The sequence below is a fragment of the Talpa europaea genome (genome assembly GCF_964194135.1).
Source record: "Talpa europaea genome assembly, chromosome: 4".
Classification (NCBI taxonomy): Eukaryota; Metazoa; Chordata; class Mammalia; order Eulipotyphla; family Talpidae; genus Talpa; species Talpa europaea.
This window is the reverse complement of record NC_140070.1, coordinates 12,630,372-12,655,590: the sequence shown is the minus strand read 5'-3', so window position 1 is coordinate 12,655,590 and position 25,219 is coordinate 12,630,372. Positions and strand designations below refer to the sequence as shown.

The 25,219-nt window shown below is 34.0% G+C and overlaps 1 protein-coding gene across 1 annotated transcript in view; it reads left to right on the top strand.

The window, feature by feature from the left end:
- The window catches only part of GALNTL6 (polypeptide N-acetylgalactosaminyltransferase like 6), a gene marked incomplete at both ends in the record, with an annotated part of 887,471 nt that overhangs the window by 368,731 nt on the left and 493,521 nt on the right, over nt 1-25,219 (top strand). Inside the window, one exon of the mRNA XM_084231985.1 lies at nt 2,638-2,804. Within this exon, the coding sequence (XP_084088111.1) occupies nt 2,638-2,804 (167 nt within the window). The remainder of the gene's footprint in view (nt 1-2,637; nt 2,805-25,219) is intronic.

Sequence of the window (25,219 nt, the reverse complement as noted above, 5' to 3'; positions counted from 1 at the left end):
ACCTTAATTTTAAGGTTGATCATAAACATGGCTTTCAGTACAGATACAGCAATGGATAGCAAAATTATAGTAGCTGATGAAAAGTAAATCTATGCTTAAAATTAATTTCCTGCCCTCCTTGGTGGTGCAGTGGTTAAAGACACAGCACTATCAAGCTATCGCCAGCCACTGCAGCAAGAGTTTGAGTTCGATCCCCGGCTGGCCAGGGAGCTGACCCACATGGCAAAGCAGAGCTCTGTTGTCTTGCCCACAGCTCCCCTCAGCAGCAGTGTATTTCAGTAGATCTGCCTGTTCTGCTCCCCACTCTGTCTCTGGTGAATCCTTTCATCCCCTGCACCTCTGGCCTACACCCTAGTTCTTGTATGTATAAATAAATAAATCTTTAAAAAAATAAAATTAATTTCCTTATTCTCTTTACTGGATTTGGAAATGGAAACTGTTTCACGGACTGAATAATCATAACTTTCTCAAAATATTCTTAATTGATTAAGCATACTCCTTCATTCTAAGAACAAATAAGGAAATGAAATTTTTGCCCAAGTTTTTTTTTTTTTTAATTTGAGGTATAACTGACTTTATATTCATTTTAGGTATTCAACATAATGATTCAATATTAAAATGTAACTGTTGGGCCTCCCCGGTGGCGCAGCGGTAGAGCGCTGGGTTGCGAAGCTGCCCGCGGCCTCTGCGGCGCCGGTTCAATCCCCGGCTGCTCCTCGGCCACCAGAGGAGGGTCCCACATGGCGCGCAGACCTCTCCTGCCGCCCGCTGCTCCCCTCAGCAGTGTACTTCGGTCCTTCTGCCTGCTCTGCTCCCCGCTCTGGCTCTGGTGAATTCTCTCACCCTCCCGCGCCTCTGACTGTACCCAGTGCATGTATAAACAAAACAAAAAAAAACAAACAAGCAAACAAATAAAGAAAAACATGCCTCTATTAAAAAAAAAATAAATAAATAAAATAAAATAAAATAAAATGTAACTGTTAAATACTGTTATAAATAATTCTGAGATAAAATAATTGATAATAAAGGAACCAGGTAAAGTATTTATATTTGAGTATTTAGATTATTTATCAAAAATATTTGATTTTATTTCATTTCCCAGGATAGTTGTATTTTTTACTTTAATTACAATACATTGTATTGTTCTAAACTGCCAGGTGAAGTCTTTTGTTTACTCACTGCAATCTTTAGTATACTCTATTGAGCTCATAGCAATAGTACACTGAAGTGTAGAAATGAAACAAAAGAAAAAAAATGAAAAAAATTTAATATTTTGAATATTCTGGGGTGTTTATATCTTTTTAGCATTTTTGCATACTTAATATTTGTTTTCTCATCTCCATTAGATGGTAGCCAGTGTCCAGGGAAAAGATGAAGTATTTATTATATGTTCCTTCATCTAAAGAGAAGCTGTGTCTATATCCAGATTTCCAGTCTTTCAGATTTACATACAGGAAAATAATTGACAGAAATTTTAACCTATTTTAGTTTTGAAGAATTGCAAAGATTTTGCAAACTGCAATGAATTCACTACTTTCAAGAAAACCTGGCAAACTATGACTGATGCTGATTTGGGAATTAAGTGAGATTTGAGCACAAGTTTCTGCCCTCGTATATCTTAAAAATTAATTAAATGAGTTCTTAAAATGCAAAAAATAGCTATTACATGTAGTAGTAAATTGCATTTAACTGTGTCAAAAGTTGAAAGTGCCTGCCTTTTTGTCCTCCCAGATTGTTTTGCAATGAAAAAGGCAGCATGAAATTTCTTATTATAGTTTCCATTAGGAATGTAATAATGTTTTGGTTCAGATCTTAATGTAATCTTACTATGTGGTTGTATCCGTGTGATTATTTAAGGTTAAACTTTGTTTTCTTTAAAACTGTTTTTTTCTCCTAGAACCTTAAATGCAGCCCAGTCATTGAAATATACCACAAGCCAAAATAATTAATTGAACATAATCATTACAAAAGTTAAATTTTCAAGCTTTCCAGGCAGCCTTTCTGAACCTTAGTCAGGTAGTTGGTGGAAACAGTGTTGATGTATAAAACTGTCCATTTTAGATAGCAATAGGAAAAATATGTTTTAACAAAAGCACAGGATTTCAGTCTACTACTTACCTTGCTTTTGAGTCTCTGATACAAAAAAGGTAAATATTGGGGCCTCCCTGGTGGCGCAGGTGGTTGAGCGCCACACTGTGAAGCTGTCCATAGCCTCTGTAGCGCAGGTTCGATCCCTGCTGGCCTGTGAGAATCCCACATGGTGCAGCAGACCTCTCCTGTCTCGCCCTCTTCTCCCCTCAGCAGTGTATTTTGTCAGTCTGCCTGTTCTGTTCCCTGCTCTGTCTCTGGTGAATCTTCTCACCCTCCCACACATCTGTCCTCTACCCTGGTTTTTGTATAAATAAATAAATCCTAAAAAATAATAATAATAATTTATTTTTAAGTGTGAATGTCAAAGATGATCAATGAATTATGTGAATAAGTAGCTCCTGTGATGTATAAGCTCTGGTTGAGAAAGTATTTGACAAAGTTTAGTTTCCCAGTTGCTGGGTAACAGATGAGGAAACAGGTATGAGATGTACTACATGCTAGAATTTTGCACTTGACATAGTTGTGTTCTTCCTCTTTCATCTCCAGCTGTAAGCACAAGATGTATCTGGAAAGACTACCCAACACCAGCATCATTATCCCATTTCATAATGAAGGCTGGACTTCACTGCTGCGCACCATTCACAGCATAATTAACCGAACACCTGAGAGTTTAATAGCTGAAATCATTCTAGTTGATGACTTCAGTGATCGAGGTAAGATATAGTTTATATCTTTATCTGATTCCGATACCACCTACACACTCATTACAGCTTTTAAGAGAAGGCCGAAGATTCTGTCTGGCTTCTATCTGGAAGGTAATTATGGAATTCTATCTATATTGTGATTGTGATTTTATAAAATGTTGACCAGGTGCAAAAGAACAGAGTGAGAAATTAATGATATCATTTGGGAAACTATAAGAAATTTGCAATTGTTGAAGTTACATAGGTGCTGGCAAAATGCATCAATTTCTACTTTCAGCTTCGGGGAAAATGCTGCAAAATACTTTATTGTAAGTACATGTGCATGGTGAAATATTTCAGTGGAAGTCTAAAATATGATTCTGTTTATAAAAGTATCTGCTCTGTCATTTACCAGTATTACGATATGTTCTGTAGTCTGTAACTGTGTTCCTTCATAGATGCTAGAAATTATGAGTAATGCAAATATTTTACTTGGCAATTCTAGCTATTTTATCATCTCTGAACAATAACCCCAAAAATCTGATATAACACTATAATATGTTTTAATATTTTTATCATTCTGATGTTGCTGAATACCCGAATTTTCAGCTGCCTGCCATTATTAGCGAAATATGAAAGACAAGAGCTGGGGGTGGAGAGCTACGTTTACTCAGAAATCTGGTATTTCTGGGGAAAGAGTGGGCTCACACCCTAGAAAACCTACCTTGGAGCTTGGGTAGGGTTTTTATAAGAGTATCTAGAAAAACCCCTGGGTTACTACATATCTAGAAAAAACCCTGGGTTACTGCAGGTTCCCACAGTTGTCTCTGAACCTGGTTGCAAGCTTGAAGTTGAACATTTGAAGAAAGCTGGAGGGGGTTTCTGGGTCCAATCTCCATGAATATCTGTCAACAAGAAACTCAGCAGGGAATGTCGAAGTTGGCTTAAGATCTTTTAGGGGTGTTCATATGTTAATGACCTAAGGAATTCAACTAAAGGGTATAGTAATAACTGAGGCAGATGCTTTTTTTCCCCCACGTTGTGTTTTGTTATTTTGCTTCAGTGATAATAAAAGTACAATGTGTTACATGAGGTGGGGGTACACAGTCTATTTCCTGAGATTCGTGTTTCCTTAATCATGTTTGGAAGGAGGAATAATCAGTACTGCAGAGAAAGTAAAATCTCTTTGACTGGTGTGACTGGAGAAAAGGAATCCTTCTTTTAATGATATTCATTTATCTGGGGATACAAATGTACACCTTTTGTTGCATTGCATGGAGGATCTCTGCTTGACCATGCTGTATGTCTATAACAAAGAGAGGCAATACAATTGAAGATAGCTCTTATGCCTCCCGAGAGAACACATCTTGAGATCATATGGGTGAATTGCAGTTTTGGCAGTATCTTTTGCAGAAGTGTCATTTTCTTCATAGAATTGGTAATTTTTTAAAAGTAAAACTGCTTAATGTGTTCGTTTTGTGGTTTCATTAACAAAATTTTTTTGTCTTCCGTGAGTTGCCTGATATACTTATTCACTGTGCCTGATAACATCCACTGAAGTTAATATGACACAAATGAGATTGTCTAACACCATTCCATTGACATAGTAAACTAAAAACTTGTTTAATTTTGATTTCAAAGTGCTTTTTTGCTTTGTGTCGCGTAGGTAGCTATGCATCCAGTATACCCTTAGAATAAGAGTCAGTCTCTAAAACTGAAATTTATTATTTAAAAAATCATTTAGATAGCACATTAATTTATTCTTTATTTTAATTGGGGCTACTTACTTAAAAGTAATGTTTACCTCAGGCTAAAAATAGGTATTTAATGTGTTCATGAAACGAAAACTTTGCTTTTAAATGAACGAAAAAATGGGAACTAAACATCTGGGATTGTACATCACCAAGTTAAGTGCTCATTTTTGGTTGACTGGTACCAAGAGAAATAAGGCAGTATATCTTGGAGACTTTTCCACATAATTAACTTTGTCTTGGTAAACTATTTATTACAGCAGAATTTTGACCTGGGGTGATATAGTAGGAAACATTTGGTTGCAGAAAATTGTAACTTGCAGAGCTTTTTTTTTTCTTTTTTTCTGAATATTTCTGAGATATTTTCTGATTGAAAGCCATTAAGGAGAGAACATATCATAACATCTACATCTGTCTTGACTTCAAATCATTGTAACCTTTTGTACCATAGCAAATTTGATGGACCATCTTCCATATATAATGTTACTGGAAAGTAAGTATGTTCCAGATGACCATCAGTATAGTCTATGTTAGTTGAGAAGAACAACAGAAAAAGGATTATTGGAGATAGTAGTGTGATTTTGGCTCTCTTTTCTATGGATGTTTTTATAAATAACAATTATTTTGATGGTTATGTACATCTTTAATTTAGATATTCTATCCTTACTGAAACCAGAAAATGCTGGGGTGGGCTGCCTGTCATTGCCAGAAGCCAATTGAGCAGAGACAGGAATTGAATCCAATAGACACACTTTATTGTCAGAAATTCAGTGATTAGAGAAAACGGGAGGTATTTTATCCCCAAAACCCATCTAACATCTTATCCTAAATTGGCCATTTTCTAGTGAGTTAAACAGATATAGTCCATCACAACAGTCCATCACAATCAGTCTCTTAGTCTTCATCATGTTTAGCCCCCAGAGTTTATGGTCACCATCTTGGTAATCTTGACACAGTTACATCTGTTTTCCTCATGGTTTCTCAGACGTCTCTCAGTCAGTTCAAAACAAAAGTTTTAGTTCAAAGAAAACAGGTTATTAATAACATTGCATTTGTGTGTAATCTGTGCTGTGTGTGTGCAGATTCCTATACTCAATATAGACATATTCCTTCCCTTCCTCCCTAGCTCCTATCACTATAAAGTATCAAGTTGAAATAAGTTTATGATCTTAAATTTTCAAAAGATAAAATTGTTTTGAGTATTATTTTTCTTTATTTTAACCTGTTGATATGCATAAAGTAAACATGTTTCTTTGAAAGAAATAAGTGGTAAAAATACTTCCATAATCTTTCAGAATATCTGAGTTTCAAAACTGCATGAAATAGAAAAGACCCTTCCAAATTTTTATTTCAAATTACAAAATTTCATCTGGTACAATACTGGGGTTTGTGGATTTAAGAAACATCTCTTCTGCTCTCTGAATTATGGGAAATCAAAAAATTAACTTGACAAACACCATTTAGAATCCCAACATTACTGTTAACTATATGACATTGGGTAAAATAAACTTCTTAGTTTCATATTATCAAATTGGCGATGATGACAGATGGACCTTGGATGATTAAGTGACATGTATTACACTGAGAACAACTGCTCTCAACTATCCATTTCTACTTACCAAATACCTACCACTGTGATATAAATGGTCTCTGTTCTTGTTTGAGGTTATCCTTTCAAATTAAATCTTATCTACAAGAATCTCCATCAGTCTGTCCATCTATCCATCCATCCACCTACCTGTCATCTCCAGAGGCAACAGAAGTCAGTTAGAGGAAATGTCAAAAACTATAATTCATAGTTTTGAAGAAGCTATGTGAAGAAAAAGCTAGTGAAGAAAAAGTTTAAACGAAAGGTAGATAAAACCACTACCTACCTAAATTATATGATTACCTCTATGAGTGTTTATCAAAATTCCTTTCAAGATCATTTGCACTATTACAAGATAAGGAAGCTATCCCAAAGCATCTCCAGTTTACAGGGTCTCCGAGACAGAAAAGTTTTTCTGTTCTTTTTTTTTCTTTTAAAGTCATACTGCTAAAAGCAATTGCATTTTATATTTGAAAGTATAGTTAGACTTTTTTTTTGGACAACCTAGAAATCAAAAGTCTGTAACATGAAGAATTTTTTTTACCAATTCCTTTAAAATTAAGTAAGCTACACACATTTTCAGTACAGGAAAACATTGGGATATTTTTGGTTTGCTTTAGGAAATTATTTCTGAAATGTTAGACTTATTTTCAGAAATATAATTCTAACTGTAGCTTTTCTTGATGTTTTGCAATGTCCTTTGGCCAAAGGCAATAAAATTTTAACAAGACTTAATCAAACATTACTGCCTCATATTTTATGTCCTCCAGTCATTGAAGAGCTACCAAGCCAAAAAGAAAAGTCAACATCTTAGCCATGTTATTGCATCACCAGCAATTCATATTCCAAAAAATGGAAGCTTTATGATCATTGGCAGATTCTGTCATAGTTGGTTTCATAGCAGTAAAGAAAAAGCGAAATACTTTATAATTATAGTGTAATTATAAATGCTAGAGAGTTTTACAAAACTGTTATCCAATTATCAATCTGCTTCTTAAAAAAAATTAAGTGAACATCTCAGTTTAGATATTCCTCCTGAAGCAAGTTTGGTAAACAGAATGCAGTTTTAGCCTCAGACCATAATGCTACTTTCTATAAAAACACAAGGGTACAGGCCTGCAGGTAAGTTTTCAACAACAACACTCAGCTTGTGCTATCTGAAGCTTACCAAAGTTAGTGAATATGTTTGTTTTTTTTTTTTTTCACCAGTAAGCTCTCAGAAATACATTTAACAACTTAACTTGAGGCCTATAAGAAGGCTTCCTGATGACTTTAAAGCAGGACTAATCCTGGGCTTATCTCCAAATTCCAGGCAACCTTAACAGCATCCACATGGAAAATGCTGAAATGTGTGAAATAAGCTGGGACTTAACCTCAGAGATAGGGTATATTTGAATCTGACGATTCTCAAAGCTTTATGTGCTTAGGTGAATGCAAGTTCAAATTGAGGATAGTCACAGGAGAGTTGCTGACATACTTCTCTCAGTGCAAATGTAGAATTTCTACTGTGCAGTGGGTACACACACACTCATGCTCACACTTGCCCTGGCTGGTTTCAAACTCCTGGTCAGGAAAGGTAGGTGATTGAGTATTTGAGTTTCACAAAGATTATCCTTCTCTATGTACTCGTTAGCAGGAAAATCGGAGACTTGAAAGTACTCTTCCAGTCTAGCAAAGCCAACAACTTTAAAGAAATCCAGTTTACTTTTCCCTAATTAACATAGATCCCTGCTACCCAAAGTATGGTCCATGGACCAGCAGTATCAGCATCACATTGAAATTAGAAATGCAGACTCTCAGGCCCCATCTGATATATCAGAATCATCATGCATATAATTTTTATGCAAATCAGAGTTTCAGAATAAGTATGTGTTTCAAAACAGATAGAAGCTTTGATGAGTAATATAGAGGCATAAATAGCATGACTTCAAAAATCTGTCTCTTGCACATATTGTTAGAAAATAGATTTCTATTGTATAGTGTATAAGTAATATTAGATTTATAAATCTGTAAAGGAAAGTGAAGGTGTATTTCTGTAGCATTACATTATTTCATGTCACATTTATTATTATAGTTCTTTGATAGACTGATATATTCACAAATTTGTAGACATTTACTCTGCTTTCTTGTAAACTCATTTGATACCATTTTATGTTTAATTTCTGGTTACTGCCCTTATCCCTTGCCAATTTTCCTTCTTTGTTATACAAATGCCTTCTGACATCTCTTAGTTTTTTTTTTTTTTTTTTTTTTTGCTATGCAATCATTCAATAACTTTCATTAAAAGTTCAAAGAGGGTCTCCCCAGTGGCACAATGGGTTGAGCACAGCGCTGTGAAGCTGTCCGCAGCCTCTGCAGTGTGGATTCGATTCCCGGCTGGCCAGGGAGATACCCACATGGCACAGCAGACCTCTCTGTCTCACCCGCTGCTCCCCTCAGTGTTTTTGGTCATCTGCCTATTCTACTCCCTGCTCTGTCTTTGGTGAATTCTCTCACCCTCCTAAGTCTCTGGCCTGTACCACAGTTCTTGTATAAATAAATAAATCTTTTTTTAAAAGTTCAAAAAGAAATACATATATAGAAAGATACATGATAGGTTTCTTAATGGCAAAAAAAAAAAATATTTAAGACTCTTCCTGTGATTGAAAGTATTTACAAATCTTTAAGCCAGTGAAGATGTTTTCACTAATTTCATAAGTGGTAATGCTAACTCTTGAATTTTAAGTTGTATTTTATTGAGTGTCTAAGTATGCATTAAGGAAAGCTTCCATAAACAGACAAATCAGCACAAGTTTTACAACAATTCAAAACTGGAAGATATCATCAGTGTGAAAAGGTTATAAAATAGTTGAAGAATGGTCGTGCGTTTCTATTTTATATAATAAAATACTAACACTAAAGTGCATATAAAAAATCTGAGATGACAGTCAACAAAAATGTTTTAGTGCTGGTATTCCATCAGATACTCCACTAGACTAGGAGACAGGCAATTTTTATGTCTCAGATTTATTGAGAGCTAGTCACTCCATATGAATCTTAGAATTGTTTAGATTTAATATTCATATTTTAAATTGCAAGGATAATTGTACTTTAAAAGCAAATGTAATTTTAAATACTAATAAGAGGCAGGAAGTAAACACAAGCATGTGTTTGAAAACATAACCTTTTGTTGAGAAAATACTTTTTCTGTTTAGAAATGCAGCAGCATCTGCTACGGAATTGAAAGAAAGCTGTTTTGATTTCTGACAGTAAGTTTGTATATCATGTTGCATAATATTGAAATGTATAGTTTTAATAAAACCGTTCTTCTTCAATAATTAGCTTACTATTTGTGGTGAAAGGCATCTAGGACACAGAGTAACACTGATTGCCAGGGCCATAAATAGAAATGTGGAACAGAACAGTGTTCTCAAAGTCAAAGGAAAATGAGCCTGCAAATTCTGAGTTCTGGAAATTACAAAAGACAAAATCAACTTATGAATATTTTTTTTTCATTCATAAAATACAGGTATTACCTATCACTGGCAGAATATGCTCTGAATAGAATCTGTTTCAGAAGGCAAAGTACTTCTGGGATTTCTCTCCTGTTTACTGTTAAATTAAAAATCCAATATCACATGATGCAGGTATCTATATAAACAAATACTCTATCTGACAAAAATCAGGATAGTGATATTTACTTATGGAGCCTTCCCTTTTCCTTAACATTCAGAGTAGGGTTTCGTTGTCTTCTTTTACTTCTAGAGCAAATGTGAATATTTTTTTCAGTTTTCAGCAATGTTATTTAATGTTACATACACATTTACAATCTTATAACTATTACTAGAATATTTTATTTATTTTACTAGAAATCTTTAATTAGATGCTTATATTTCAGATTAGGAAAAAGGATCCTGACATACTATAAAGTTACATATTCTTAATGAATTGTTTTAGCGTTACCTTTATACTACTTGCACAGCTAGGTTTGGAAAGCTGCAAAATTTCTTATGGATATTATGTTCTGTCTTCTAAATAAAATAATACATCTACACTTGATGAAATTAATTTCAGTCTCAGTAATTTATAATATAAATTAAATTTAAATTCCAGATGTATCTGTTAAAACTTCCCCACATAGAAATTATTTTTAAATAAGATTTTTATTGATCACCACTGGTTTGCAATACTATTTGTGTCAGGAGTATACCACACCATACCTACCAGCAAAGTATTAGTGCTATTTACCACCATCAAATTGATGCCCTCTAGGCCTGTTGGTTGTTGGTGGGTGATGACTGGACATTTGGTGATGGGGTGGTGTGCTATGTACATTTGCTGAGCGGAGAAACTCAGAGACTTGAAACCTATACAGAATTGAAAGGTAATGTTACTAAACAAAATGGAGCCACCTCAACCCCCTCCTCACTTACCCCTTATGCTCCCCTCTGGTAGTCATCAAATTTTTCTGAGTCTAAGATATTTTTGTTGTCTTTTATTATTCTGTTTGCTTAGTTTATTTAGATTCCACCTATGAGTTTACTTGTAGTCCACGTATCCATAGTATTTGTCTTTTGTTCTCTTCTTAATCATTAGTTATTAGTAAGTTTTGGAAGCACATGAAATTGTCCTTTTTGGAAAAACATTAGTGGCTGACAATTTCATGTATTTCAATCTTAATAATTAAGTGTCTTCAAGCCTCTCTGTTTGGACAGAACAGTTCTCAGGGCTCATGTTTTAAATCAGTTATCTTAAAGATAATGGGGCAAGCCCTGACATCAGGTAGTGGGTAAGCTCATCTGGATTTCCACTTGCTTTTTCTGGAGCAAAACTCCACATGGTTGAATTAATATGGATTTGGCATAGAAGATGCTTCTTTTCAAAGCAGAATTGTTACAGCTTACCAATGTCACAAAGGCATGACTTCCTCGAGAAAAATAAATTGTGCAATTCATTTTATGGCAGATTAAATCCCATTTATTTTGCTTGCAGACAGCTGTTTTGAGTAGGATGTCACTTATAGGAAGCCATTTTGTGGATGTTGGGCTTCAGATCTTGGGCAAGCATAACTTGTGCTGATGAAAGAAAAGGTTATATTTTATGATTATTCCTCTTGTCAGCAAACCTCAGCTCATGAGCTTTAATAATACAGCGTTCAGTGTTTTAAGCAGCTCTTTTGATGTTTGTATATCCATCTGCTCTTAATTTTAAAAAAAAATCATTGTATTGACACAATGCAAAAAGATGCAGATAGTTCCTTCTTTATACTGAATTATAACACTTAGGAAATTATCAGTCTCTCATCAGTCAAGGTTTATGATAAGCTGACAAGGCTTAAACATCAAATGCGTATTTGTTTATGAAACACATCTTAACAAAATTCTCCTAATAAGAATTAGATGTTTTATGTCAGCTGAGAAACAATTCCACATTAAAATGACAGGATCTTTGAAATAACGGCATTTGGGATCATTTCATGTCATTATTGTAATGATACTTCTGTGACATTTTATAAATGAGTAAATGGAGTCTCAGAAAGGCGGCCTTCTAGGTCACACACTAGGTCAGCTTTGTGTGCTTAGAAAAATGTGATATTCCTCAGGAATGTAGGACTCTTCTCTGTAGTTTTCTAAGATGTCTGATTCTGGGAAACTGGAACCATTCTGATAGCTAGCCTTAATTTACTAAAACTGTGCTACAATTATATAGACACTCTAGATAATTGAATCTAATTTATTACCCAATTTTTGCCTTAGGAACAGGATCATAATGGACTTCTATTTCACTGTGTACACACATGTAGTGGAATAGAGGATTCATAAAAATTACAATGACTTGAACACACAAATTCCAGGATCCATAATGGCCTGTAGGACTGCAGGGAGCCACCAGAGTGCTCCCCTTGGAGAGAGGAGTGCTGCTAACATTTGAAAAGTTTGCCAAGTAGGGAAATCAGTCATAAAACATGGTTATATATGTTTCATGTAGCTTCCCAATCTAATGTAATGTTGAATTAATGGATTTTAGGCTGGTCTATGGTAGTTCATCTGCTTTTAGCTCTTTCTGGATGTTTTGTTCCACAATTTGGCCATGTAATGCCATTGCCTAACAGAAACCAAGACACTTTTGAGATTGCCTAGGGCCACACTAGTGTGTAAATGTTGACAGAATATGAACATCTTTCTGGAACAGAGAAGTAGTGCTTAGGAGTGGGCTGTAAGGATAAGTGGCTGGGTAAATATTTGCATTGGACCCGACACTAGTGAACTTGCAAACTAGTTAGAAAATGCATGTTTTATCTTTCCTTTTTTTAAATCTTTCCTTGTAAAATCCAGATAGATAATTCAACATGGAATGTATATTTAAAAGTTGCATAAAAATTATGGTTGCCTCACAACAAAGAAAACCCTAACCCCAATTTTATAATGGGGCAATAACAAAAGAAAATGTAATTTTATATCTCAAATAAATTTTAGTCCTTTAAATTATAATCTTGATATTTGCATATTTAAATTGTGCAGGATTATTAAGACCCCTTCCAACTAGAAGAAATTACATCTGGGGTTTGAAGTTAAAATTAAGCAATTAATCTTCTGTCAAGTTGGGTACTTTTTTCTCCCGGTTTTACCAAATTATAACACTGCTCCTTAGGAAATAAATGAAATTCTCTAAGTGGAAGAGATAACATTATTTATTTTACAACACTGGGTATTATAAAATTACAGATTCCTGGATCTTATAGTTAGTAGATAAAGAAAATATAGTTTAGTAGATGAAGGCCGAGTTTTGAAATAGTCTGATATTTAGGTCCCAGATCTGCCACTTACGGGCCCCAGTCCTTAAAATAGATTACAGAATAGAACAGTCCTTCGTACAGATTATAGAAACCAGAAGACCTAATTTCATTTTTATTCATTTCTAAGAAAAATTATCTTTAGACTAGAAAGGATAGGGAAAATATATACCTAAAATACATACTCCTTTATATAGGGGAGAGAAAATAATCTATAACTGCTTCAGGTGAGTTCATGCTTGGAGGTCTAAACCATTGCAACATGCTCAGAAAAATAGCAAAATTCATCCTTTGGCCAAGAATAATCTTCATGAAATAATAATGAAGGAAATAACTTCCCAAGACTAGAGTCAGATAAATAGTGTTCATGTAAACAAAAAGAATCCAAAGTTCACTGCACTTGTTTTTGATCTTTGGAAATATTCTAATGTAGTTGCATCAATATTTTTGAAGAAGTAAGAGAAACATTAAGTACTATGAGTTAGTACAGTCTGTTAAGTTTTAGGTAAACATTATCCCAGTAAGAGGAATGACTTCTAGGCTCAGATTCTCTAGAACTGGGCTGCATCTCCCCACAGGAGTGACCTTAGAAAATACATGCCATGAAATTCAATTAATCAAACTCTCCCTGGGGGCACAGGTACAGGAAACATGGTTTTCCCAGGTCACATCATTAAACATCAAGGGTTACCCCAGGGTGCCTGGCACCAACAGCCTATATGTATGCACTGACTAAACCATTTTATCACACTTCCATATGAAAGATGAGGCAGGTATAGTAGATTTACTTCCACTGAACTAGAAGCCGGACTAAGTACAAAAGATAATCTAACAAGAGAACTCGCCAAGATATGGAAACCTTTTGGAAATACTGTTTTTGCCATTTGTATTTTCATCTTTTCCTTTGCTCAAGATCTCTCTACATGGCTATGAGGCTAATGACATTCCTAAGACCAGAAGTGGCACTGTCACCTTTTAAAACCACAGAGCGTCCTCATTACAAAAGGATTTATTAATCAAAGAAGTGATACTGATGGGCAAAGAGTCAGGGCTGTATAATCTCCAATACAGAGGTCTATATTTAAATATCTACAGCGTCTAAGTAGGATACTATAAAACAAAATGGAAATATTTAATGCTATAAGCTCATAAAAGATGTATACAGTTTTATGTGTAGAGGTTCCTATGGGAATGCTTTCTAAAAGCTTGCCCTTAGTACCAATAAATAAGAGCCACATAATAAATGACTGCTTGATTTTACCCATGGGTCCATTTGGCATTTAGGACACTACATTTTCATCCAGGGTGACATGAAAGACTTCAGAGTATCTTGTAATTTTGTATAATGAATCAAAGATTTTTTTAAAGCCCCTGTCAATCCTTTTCATTTCTAGGATGAAAATGACTTGCTCTTCTTACATGAACAGTATTATCACTGAGTTGTATAATAGGGCCTCATTTACTAATGATCAAGGAACTGATAATTTATATCTAATATTGAACCATCAAGCACAGGGGAGTGATGGAGTGAATTCAACATAGGCCTGGAAAAGGAGGGGACTGAAATCAGAGGGAAACACTGATGGCTTTAACTGAAAACCTACTTCAGAACTCTGTGCAATTGCCCAGTTCTCATTAGAAGTTGTAAGCTATTTCTAGAATATAGAATTTTTAAAATAGCAAGGATGTTTCAATTAAGATTCAACTCCATTCTGTCAGGCTGTCATCCAGAAGAAGGCAAATCTGTCGTGCAAAATAATGCAACTTAAGTTCACGTAGCAATGCCTAGAAATCTCTTGGAGAGGCAATTACTTTCACACTCTGTAGAATTTTGCATTTTCTTTTCAGCTTATTCTCTAATTTTCTTCCTCCATCTCTCCTTGTAATTGAAAGATGTGGATACACAATGGTTCAATGTACTGACAGCTGATGATTAAGAATAGTGAGTAAAAATACAAATCAACGTAACATGTCAAACATGCTTCAGATTTTAGAAATATGGCCACTTTCATATCTAAAATTTGTTTTTAACAATTCCAGAATTCAAAACATGATCCATTTTGTTAATTTTAGGAGAAACTCATGTTGATACTGCAGACTAGTTTACATATTATGCTATTTCCTAAACCTTTACCATTGTGGATTGAGTGTTTCTGATGATTCAGTGTAGAGAAGGCTCTTTTCTGGGGAGAGAAATTATAAGGCATCACTAGTAACAGATAGCAAATCTTTTCAAATTCTTAAATCCATTTCCACTTTAGAATCCAGGAAGATCTATGAGGCAACCTAAATCCAATACACACAGTGAAAAAATTGTCACATTCCCTCATATTAATATTGAACATCATATGGGCTAGATTGAGAAAGTGTGCATTATAGCCCTCTACCAAATCTAAAAGTTGAACCCAGGATAAGCTTTTGCCAAGACAGCATGTGATGATTAATCTCAGTGTGCTCTATTCATTCCATTATCTTCAATTGTGGTTAGTAATCTGTCAGCAGTGAGTCAGAAGAGGCAGGAAATGGGACATGATGTTTGGGAAGTGGTGTTCCACTTCAGTAATTATCTAGACATGACATCAAGTGACATCAGACTCCATGTGCCACGAGCAATGCTTGCTGTGTAAAGAGCTTATTTAGGTGTCACCCTAGGTTTGAATCCTGGCTTAACCTTTATAAGCTTTGTTACATGAACATGTTATCTCATTTGACATATATTCACTGGGAAATTTTCTATTGTGAAGCAAGTAATTAGTACTGAGCTGGGTAAAAAGAGGGTACTCTAGATTTCCATCATTATTATCCTTGCTATAATAGATAGGTATTAAAATAGTTGGTCTCTAATTCTATCTTGAATAGTTTTGAGCATAGCATTAAGACCTGTGCTTTATAGATTATAAAAAGATATTAAACTTGTAATTGTTTCTTTCCCTCAAGACACTTATGAAAAGTTGCATTGAATAGTCCAGTAGTGGGAAGATTTGCTCTATTTTTTACAAAGAGCCAATGGGAAATTTTCAGAGGCTTCTGATAATCTCTTTGACTTCATAAAGTCAATTCTGAAATTGTTCAAGTTCAGCTAAAAATTATATTTTTTTAAAGATTTATTTATTTATACAAGCACTGGGTACAGTCAGAAATGCGGGAGGGTGAGAGAATTCACCAGAGCCAGAGCAGGGAACAGAACAGGCAGACTGACAAAGTACACTGCTGAGGGGTGCAGCGGGCGGCAGGAGAGGTGTGCGCACCATGTGGGACCCTCACCCGGCGGCCGGGGATCGAACTGGCGCTGCAGAGGCTGGGGGCAGCTTCGCAGCCCAGCGCTCAACCGCTGCGCCACCAGGGAGGCCCTAAAAATTATAATTCTTAGTAAATATAGAATCCAATAAGCTCTTTATATGGAGGATTTAATAACAGTATCTTAAATACTTTGTAACTTATTTTCATTCAGTAAATAATTTTATTTAGGATTAAGCAATTACATCATATCTATATACCAAAATGTTTACATATATATCATTTCCATATCTATCTCTACTACCAGTTAAAGAGCTCTTTAAAGAAAAATTTCACCACAGTGAGTGTACACTCATAAAATTATTGTAAAATGAATCAATCTGTATATTCACTCACTTATTCAACCCTGGAGATTGAAATCTTTCAGTTCTTCAAAAATAAAGAGATGAAAATGGGTTTCAGCTATTGAGAGTTTGTTTCTTCTGTTCCCTTAATTAAAGTGGTTGAGAGAGTTCACAAAATAGAAAATTTTGCCCCAGCACAGTAATAACATGCTAGAGCTCATGCAGCTTCCAGGGACAAACTATCCTTCTTTGCAACAATTATTTCTAAATATTTAAAGTTCATGAGCTAGCAGGTGTCCTCACTTACTTGAATCTTGGCTTAAGTAAATTGTAAGTAAATCAAACTGTGGTGTTAATTATTTTCAATTTATTATTTGCTTTCCCCAGGGCAAAAGAGTTTCCAGAAAATATGATAGATTTACTAAAATTAGGATAAGCACTTATCCATGTCAAAGGGTCTTATGTTAAATACAAAAATAATTTTAGTAGTTTTACTTTTAAAACTCTGATTTCTAGGAATTTTCAATTCTAAGAGCATCAATATTTTTAAAAAGATGACACGTCTGTCAATACTGAGTCTCACTGGCAGCGGGTAATGGGGGAACATTTCCCCTCTGGGTTCTTGGCTGGACAAGCAAACAAATTAACATCAGAAGAGAATAAGTAAAACCAAATTCAATTACAAATGCATGGAGAATTTATGTGACTATAAATCCTAAACTAAAGGAACAAGCTGAAGGTTTATGTTTTGGACTGAAGAATGGGATAGTAACATGGGACTTCAGGACAAATTCAGGGTTCTCATAGGAGGAGGGAGAAATGATGTCATAATGCAAAACCTTGCCTCTAGAAGTTTTCACTTCCTTTAGGTTATTTCTATGATGTCCCTAAAGATAAGTAATCTGCACTCTTTAAAGTTATGGTAACAGTGTCCCCTTAGGACCAAAGGGCTCCAAGTGACCTTAGTTCCATATGCCAAGGTGAGATGTACTGGGGAAAAAGCTAGCTCTGGAAGTCACAGAAGAAGCCTGAATATTTTTGAGTATTTTATAGCAAGATGGTATTGAATGGAAAGAGAAATATTTATTAAATATATTTAATCTAACATTATATACAAAGATTCAGAACTTTATATGAAATATGTGCAGAGGAATGTGTTTCTGACTAATCAAAATGAACATTGAAAAATGCAATAAGAATACTCAAAAGATGCACAGACCAAGATATATATATATGTATATGTGTAACGGGGAGTATTATACATATATGTGTATTATATATATATATATATATATATCTCAAAGGGAGAAATGGATTTTTTTCTTTCTAAACAATTTATATCAAATTAAAGTGGCATATGTATGACCTGTTTCCCTGTATTATATCATAACCTTCATGAGGGCAGTCACAGCTGTGTGTTTTGTTATCGCTACCTTCCCAGTGCCTGGAGAGTTAATATCTGTTAATTAATTAGTCATAATTGAAAAAAAAGCTTCCATTTCTGAAATCAAGCTATAGTTCCCTTTGCCTTTACAGTTGCAAAGAATCTCAATTTTCTTTAAAGTTGCAAAGAATCTCAATTTCTAGCCTTGTCTTGTTCGTCTTTAGAGTCCTTATGCATAAACTCGTGAGTTCATTTTCAAACCTAGTATGAGGAATTTTTTAAAAAATCAAAACATATGTAGTGTATTCCTTCAAGTTTTAACTTTTAAGTAAGGACAAAAGTTCATGGAGTCCTATTAATTTGGTAACCCTGACAAAAATCAGAGACATTTTAAGAGCTTAGAAAGCTAGGCTGACCCACCTTTAGACACTGGGTATAATTGAAGACAATTTCAGCTTCCATTAAGAGCTTTGTTATGTACAGGGCCTGTCAAAAAACTAAGATAAACCTAATATCACTGGAAAAAAGCAGCAATTCATCTGCATTCATTTCAATTTGAAACCTGCTGGTGGAAGATATGAGATAGATAATTTGACAGCATGTGTTTGGGGATTGTTATAGCTTATGGGAGGCTTTCTAATGTTGTTTTTTTCACCACTTTGTATAAGATTGTATTCCCAAATTCCATATCTGTATTACTTACCGTCACATAATTTCTTGATACGTACCTTTGTATAGATCTGATGGACAGATTAAAACTGTGTATCAGTTAAATTTGAAATTCATAAAAAAATTTCAAACCCTACTATTTTATTTACAAAAATCACAAAGTTGCTTATATGTATAAACCACTAAAACAGTTGCAACCACTTAAATTCACTAACTGTAGGAATGCGAAAAATTATATTTATAATTGCCATATAGACATTTTATACTATCCCCTTTTAAAACATATATTTTTCTGCTTTTCTTAGGACTTTAAAAAAAATTATTTGTCAGTTTCTGATGTGTAGTGAATGATGACCATGTGAGATGAACTAGAGACATGAATTGTCTCAAGTACACATTTGTTATAGGGCAACCCCAGTGGCAAACAGGGTCTCACCTATGCACTTAAGATCCCAGGACAAGTCCCAAAAGCAGACATGCAAAGAGAAATTTTAACAAAAAAGAGTTGCTTTACAAAGGGGATGAGAAGCAGGAAAGAGGTAGAACAGAGAGTGACAGAGACAGAGACAGAGACAGAAAGAAGACTAATTGGTCAGCACATGCTACCAGCAGTGTCATCTGAGCTGAGACCCCAGGGTGCAAGTCCTAGCCTGGAAGCACGAGACCAGAGCATGCATGTGCTGGGTTAGCAGCCCACGCCTGGCAGTTAACTTCGCCCCTAGTTCCCCGCAGCCCCCCCTCGGGAAGTCAGGTTCATGGCAGGCAAGTTCTAATTCTTGGTGCTTCAGATTGTCTCTGCTTGGAGGTGGGAGTTGGAGTCGCATCTGTCAAAATGTCAGAGGGTGGATTGTTCCTCTAACACAGTACTTAAAGGCTTTTCTGTGGTTTCCACTAAGGAATTAGAAATGGTCTTTGAAATGTAAGCTTTAAAATAAACAATCATTGAATCCTGAAAGAAAGGTTCAAAGCCCCTTGAAAGAATTAGGTCCACTGGTCCCCAGGTCTGTGAGAATTGACTGCTATCAGAGGGTTGGGCTGTCTCCCTGATTTCTCCCTCCGCCCTTTCTTTCCTTTCTCTACCTTTAATGGCAAGAGTGAGAATAAAGGCAGGGGAAGGAGTTGTATCCATATGAACTTCTGGTGTTTGCTGTTTGTTTCTGTTTGTTGACTAGGAGCTAAATGGGGTGCTGGCCATGCATGAGGGTGAGAAGGGCTCTCTGTGCGGATGTATTTTCCTCTCTGTGTGCTCAGCCTCATTAATGACTAACCTGCACTTTTGCTGAGATCTCTGACAGAATTGGGTTTCAGAAGTTGCACAGCTCAGTCATACTTTCGACCTTGCTAAATATACCAAATAATGCATCTCCCCTTAATGCCACCAGATGGACAGGTTACTTGAGATGACACAAATAAGGGTGTAAGCTTGGGACTTGTACTTCTGCATATGCTCTATATTGGAAAAACTTAAGGTACATGAAAGAATGTTACCCCTGTGTGTTATAAAATATAGCTTATTTCTTTTACTTAGTTCTAGTTTTTAAAAAATATCCTAATGTCTTGACCTACATGTAGAAAATATGGTAGGGGTTGTACTAAATTATTTTAATGGATATATTTACAAGGTAAAATTTCCATTTTATACTTCTACAAATTAAAGGAACAGTTTCCTTAAATTGATAGATTATACTATGTAAAATTTTAATTCATACTTGTTTTCCAATGAAATTCAAACCTGACACAACACACACACACCTCCTTAATAATCTCAGGTTAATGTAAATTTTCAAAGCTCCAAACTTTTAAGAACATTTCACTCTTGTCAACCTGAAGTTTCTACAAAATGATAAATACTCTAGTTTAGTTTTTCCCTATTATCTGAAGATAAAAAGTGATATTCAGAATGTATCTTAGAAATCCTTTGATCTTTTATTACGAAATTTTGAAAAATAATACTAGCAGCATAGTGTCTATAAATACTCTAACAGTAGAAAACCTTGAATTGGTTTTATCACGTGCAAAAAAAGTAGTAAATATCTTATGCTACTTGTAAATATGTTCTCCCTTCCATGTACACAGATGTAGAAATAGTTGTGTAATGAGGATTATAAATCTCTTACTGGAGACCAGGAACATTGCAATATGCACTTGTGATGTTCTGGGACTGCTTTGGAAGTCACCAAAAGAGTCACCTGAACTATATTCTGATACAAAGTTCTTATCCTTAAGACATTTAGGCAATTTTTTATTGCACATGAAAAAACTAGTAGGCCATTCCAATACCATTCCTAGGAAAGCTACTAATGCTTGAAAGCAGCACAGTAGAACTAGAAAAAGACTTTGACTCAGGCTCATTCTTTGTCCTCAAAAATGAGAATAATGGCAGTTCTTGCCCCAAGACTGTCTGCCTGTGTCTATGCAGCTGTCTCTTTTAACAAACCATTTTCTTTCTAAAGCAGCAGCAGTTCTCTGCTCACCTGTGTGTATGCAAGGGTCTCTTTTTTTTCCTAGTAAATCTGTCCCTTAAAAAAGAAAAAAAGAATGTATAATGATATTTAATACTAACAGCACAACCAAGGATTGCTGGGAGGGAGAAAGATCATTTGCTTTGTTTATAAGCATTTGGCACAAAATTAATGTTAATTAATTATAATGCCAATTTTATTTGTCTTAAAATACATAAAAATAAATAAGCATTAATGAAATACTATTATTCAATGGAATTCATTATTAACACCCTTCAAAATAAATGATAAAAACAATTCTTTGGTTTTCTGCTTTATTTTATCCTCAAATGAATAAAGACAGTCATTCATATTTGCTACTCTAGAAGTTTTTCTTATAGGAAACTAAAGCTTGGTAATACAAATTATGAATTTTATAACAAACAAAAAATATACTACATAAATATTGGTTTATGATGTATACATATCAGCCTCAAATTTAAAAAAAAATCTCTTTGAGAGACTGCATTATGAATTAGATATATTGATATTTATCTTTTATTTACATAAATCATGATAAAATATTTCATTATATAATCTATCTTGTTGACTTTAAGCTCAATATTCAATATCAAAATAGTTCAATAAAAGATTGATGTTATTCTACTAGAATTTTGCTTTAGTTTATAAATATATATTTTTTTAGTGTGCAAAGATATACAGTTAGGTTTAGTAGGAAAAAATAACATCACACTCTAATATGCATCAATTAACATAAGTAATCTATTTTAATGGGATTTCAGAACAAAGAAAAGCTCTTCCCTTAAAGCTTTTAAGATGTAATTGGAATCTGTAAAATATATTCTATATAATTTACCATGTAAGATAAGTGACAGTCTAAATATGGTCACATTCCAATTTTTTGTTATTTTTTTGTTTTGTTTTTTTTTTCACAATGAAGATGTTTAAAACATCTATTTGCAAAGTAATTGTGGTTTCTGTGTTGATTTTCAACTTGTCAAATTGTTTATTCCTTTTTCTTTTTACAATAGAATGTTAATGAGAATAATTTTGTTTTTGACAATAGTTAAATTGAAGAGATAATCCAGCAAATGTGAACATCATCTTAACAGTTTCTGATCCTGTCTAACTTTGATCTGTGGATTTTTTTCAGCTGTCCTCTGCTAACAAGTTTTATGAATTCATCCAGTTTCTAAGGAGAACAGTAATGTAAAAGGAACTTGATTTCAACTCCACAAATTCTCACAAAGATTTTTTTTTCAATTTTTCTAAGAATTTCAAAAAGATTAAGATCTGTGCTTTGGATAAAGCAATTATGTCCTTTGAATTTGTTTCCTTTTATTTTTTAGTGAACGTTTTATTGCTACATAATTCACATATTGCAAATTAACCATATTAAAATGTGCAATTCAGTGATTTCACAATATTCAGAATTGTACAGTCATCATCACTGTCCAGTTTTAGAATATTTTAATCATCTTCCAAAAAGCTAATACCCATTAGCACCTCTCTTCCTTTCACCTTTCTCTCAGCTTCTGGGTACCATTAATCTACCTTTTGTCTCTGTATTTGTTGGACTGTTCTGGGCATTTTATATCAGTCAATGGAATAATATAATATGTGATTTTGTGACTGACTTCTTTCCTTGTCATAATGATTTGCATTTCATTCATGTTGTAGTATTTGTAAATACTCCACTCCTTTTTATGAGTTAGTAATATTCCATTAAATGATTATATCACATCATGTTATAAATTCATCAGTTAACTGACATTGTGTTCTTTCTGCTTTTTGGCTGTTGTCAATAATGCACCTGTAAGCATTTATGTACAGTAATTATGAGGCTATAGGCATTCATTATTTAGTTATATACTTCGGAGTCAAATTGCTGAGGCATAATGTGTTTACCATTTTGAAGAATTTCCACTGCTTTACAAAATGACAGAATCATTTTATAATTTATCAATAATTTATGAGGCATTCCATTTCCCTCATCCTCATCTATACTTGTTACTTTCAGACATTTTATGCTTTCTTATCTTTCTACAGGGTGTGAAGTTGTATCTTTTTGAGGTTTTGATGTGTGTTTTCCTATTGAATAATGATGTTAAGCATCTTTTCATGTCCTATTGGCCTTCTGTCTATCTGCTTTGGAGAAATATCTACTGAAATTCTGTGTCCATTTTTAAATTTGTTCTTTACATTGTTAAGATACAGTGGATCTTGATATATTCACCATATCAAATATATAATCTGTGAGTATATTATCTCAATTGTGGATTGTCTTTTCATTTTCTTGATATGATCTTTGAAACAAAGTTATCATCTTCCTTTTCATCGCTTGTTTTTTTGGTGTCATATCTGAAAAAAATTGTTGCTAGCATGAGTAGAAATCAATGGACTATTGTGCAAAGTTATTGGGGTTTTGGTGTGGGCATTGAGTGATTACATGCATTTGTAGAATTGTGAAGCAGAAAACAATGTTGTTGCCCAGAATTACCTCAAAAAGCACAATTTTTTTAAACAAAGGAAAAAAAAAACTATTGGCTAGCAGGAGGTTGCAGAAAGTTATTGTATGTTTCTCTTCTAAAAGTTTTATAATTTCAACTTTTATATTTATGATTTTTTAAGTTTTTTTATTTATGCAATTATTTTGTGCCCTTTTTTGTGAATTAAGGGTACAAATCCATTTTTTTTGCATGTGGATATCCAGTTGTTCTAGCACAATTTGTTGAAAAGTATTCTTTCCCTATTGAATTGTCTAAGCATTCATATTTAAAATCAAATGACCATAAAGGTAAAGGGAATATTTCTGAACTCTCGGTTCTGTTCCTTTGATCTACTGGTTGATACTTGTGCAGCATATACTATATTGATTACTGTAGTTTTGTAGTAAAATTTGAAATGAAGTGTGTCTTCCAACTCTGATCTTTTTAGATTTTATTTTGACTATTCTGAAATGGTTGCATTCTCTCAAGTACACACACACATATATATACATATATGTATATATGTATATCACTATGGGTACATATGGATATGTATCTGTATACATATATGTGTATATATAAGTACTTAATACTATGTAGATGAGCATACCCTCTAATTTATGGATTTAATGCAACTCTACCAAAAACTCAGTTGCCTATTTTTTGAAATTCAAAGTTGATCCTATGATGTAAATCTATACCTATTTTAATACAATTCTATCATAACATGGAGTTACTTATTTACATCTAGTAAAACCACAGTAATCATTATTTTAATTTACTCTCTTTTTTTTCTCTCAACAACTGAGTGTTACTCTGTTTTCACCCTTTACTAAATGAGGAAACCTGGTCTACGTTAACATCACAAGATAATATTAAACCTCAGTTTTGCTTGCTAGAACACATGATTTTAGGCACAGGTTTTTATGATCCATGAATGCAGTGGAATAATTTTATGTAAGTGAAGTATTAGGTTAGTGTGCTGTTGATGCTGTTTAAGAAAGACCAAGCATTAAGTCAGTTTGAAATAATACATTATCTTGGTAATTTGGATATTTGAATCAATTTAAACTACTTAATAAGTCAATTATAACTCATGGAGTTAGGGTTCCATTTTGGTGATTCTTTGTAGATAAGGTACAAGTGTAAGTTTACTTATGTGGACTACAGAAACAGCTTTTGTGAAAGAATACAGGCATTTGAAAAAGTGGTATGGAAAATATTAAATGACACCAACCTTTATATGGTGTTTTAACTTCAACATGCAAGAAATAGTATATATTCAAAAGATGATCCTTTAAAATGAAAGGTAGTTTATTTTGTTGATATTTGACATTAGCATTTTGACTTCTTCATCCTGAATTCCAATGTGTTATTTAACTCAGTATGGTCCCCATATGAGTACTTTCTAGAATTCTTATTCAGCTGATTAGAAGAGCTGCTCTTGTCCTAGTAATAAGACCATTATGTTGACTGAAATAATCAATGAGGAAATCACTTGCATCTCACATAGGACATTTAATTAATTTCACAATACTAGCTTTTGTGTTAGATCCTGCATTAGGAGAAAAAATCAATTGTGTCATGCTGAAGTGCATACCACCTGAAAAAAAAGGAATCATCTTAACTATTCAAAAATGAACAACTGGAAAGTTTGTGTAGCATATGAATATTTTTTCCTTATGAAGTTTTCTTTCCTTAGATAACATAATCCCTAGTGGCTTAAATACTATTTTTGACCTTCCTCTA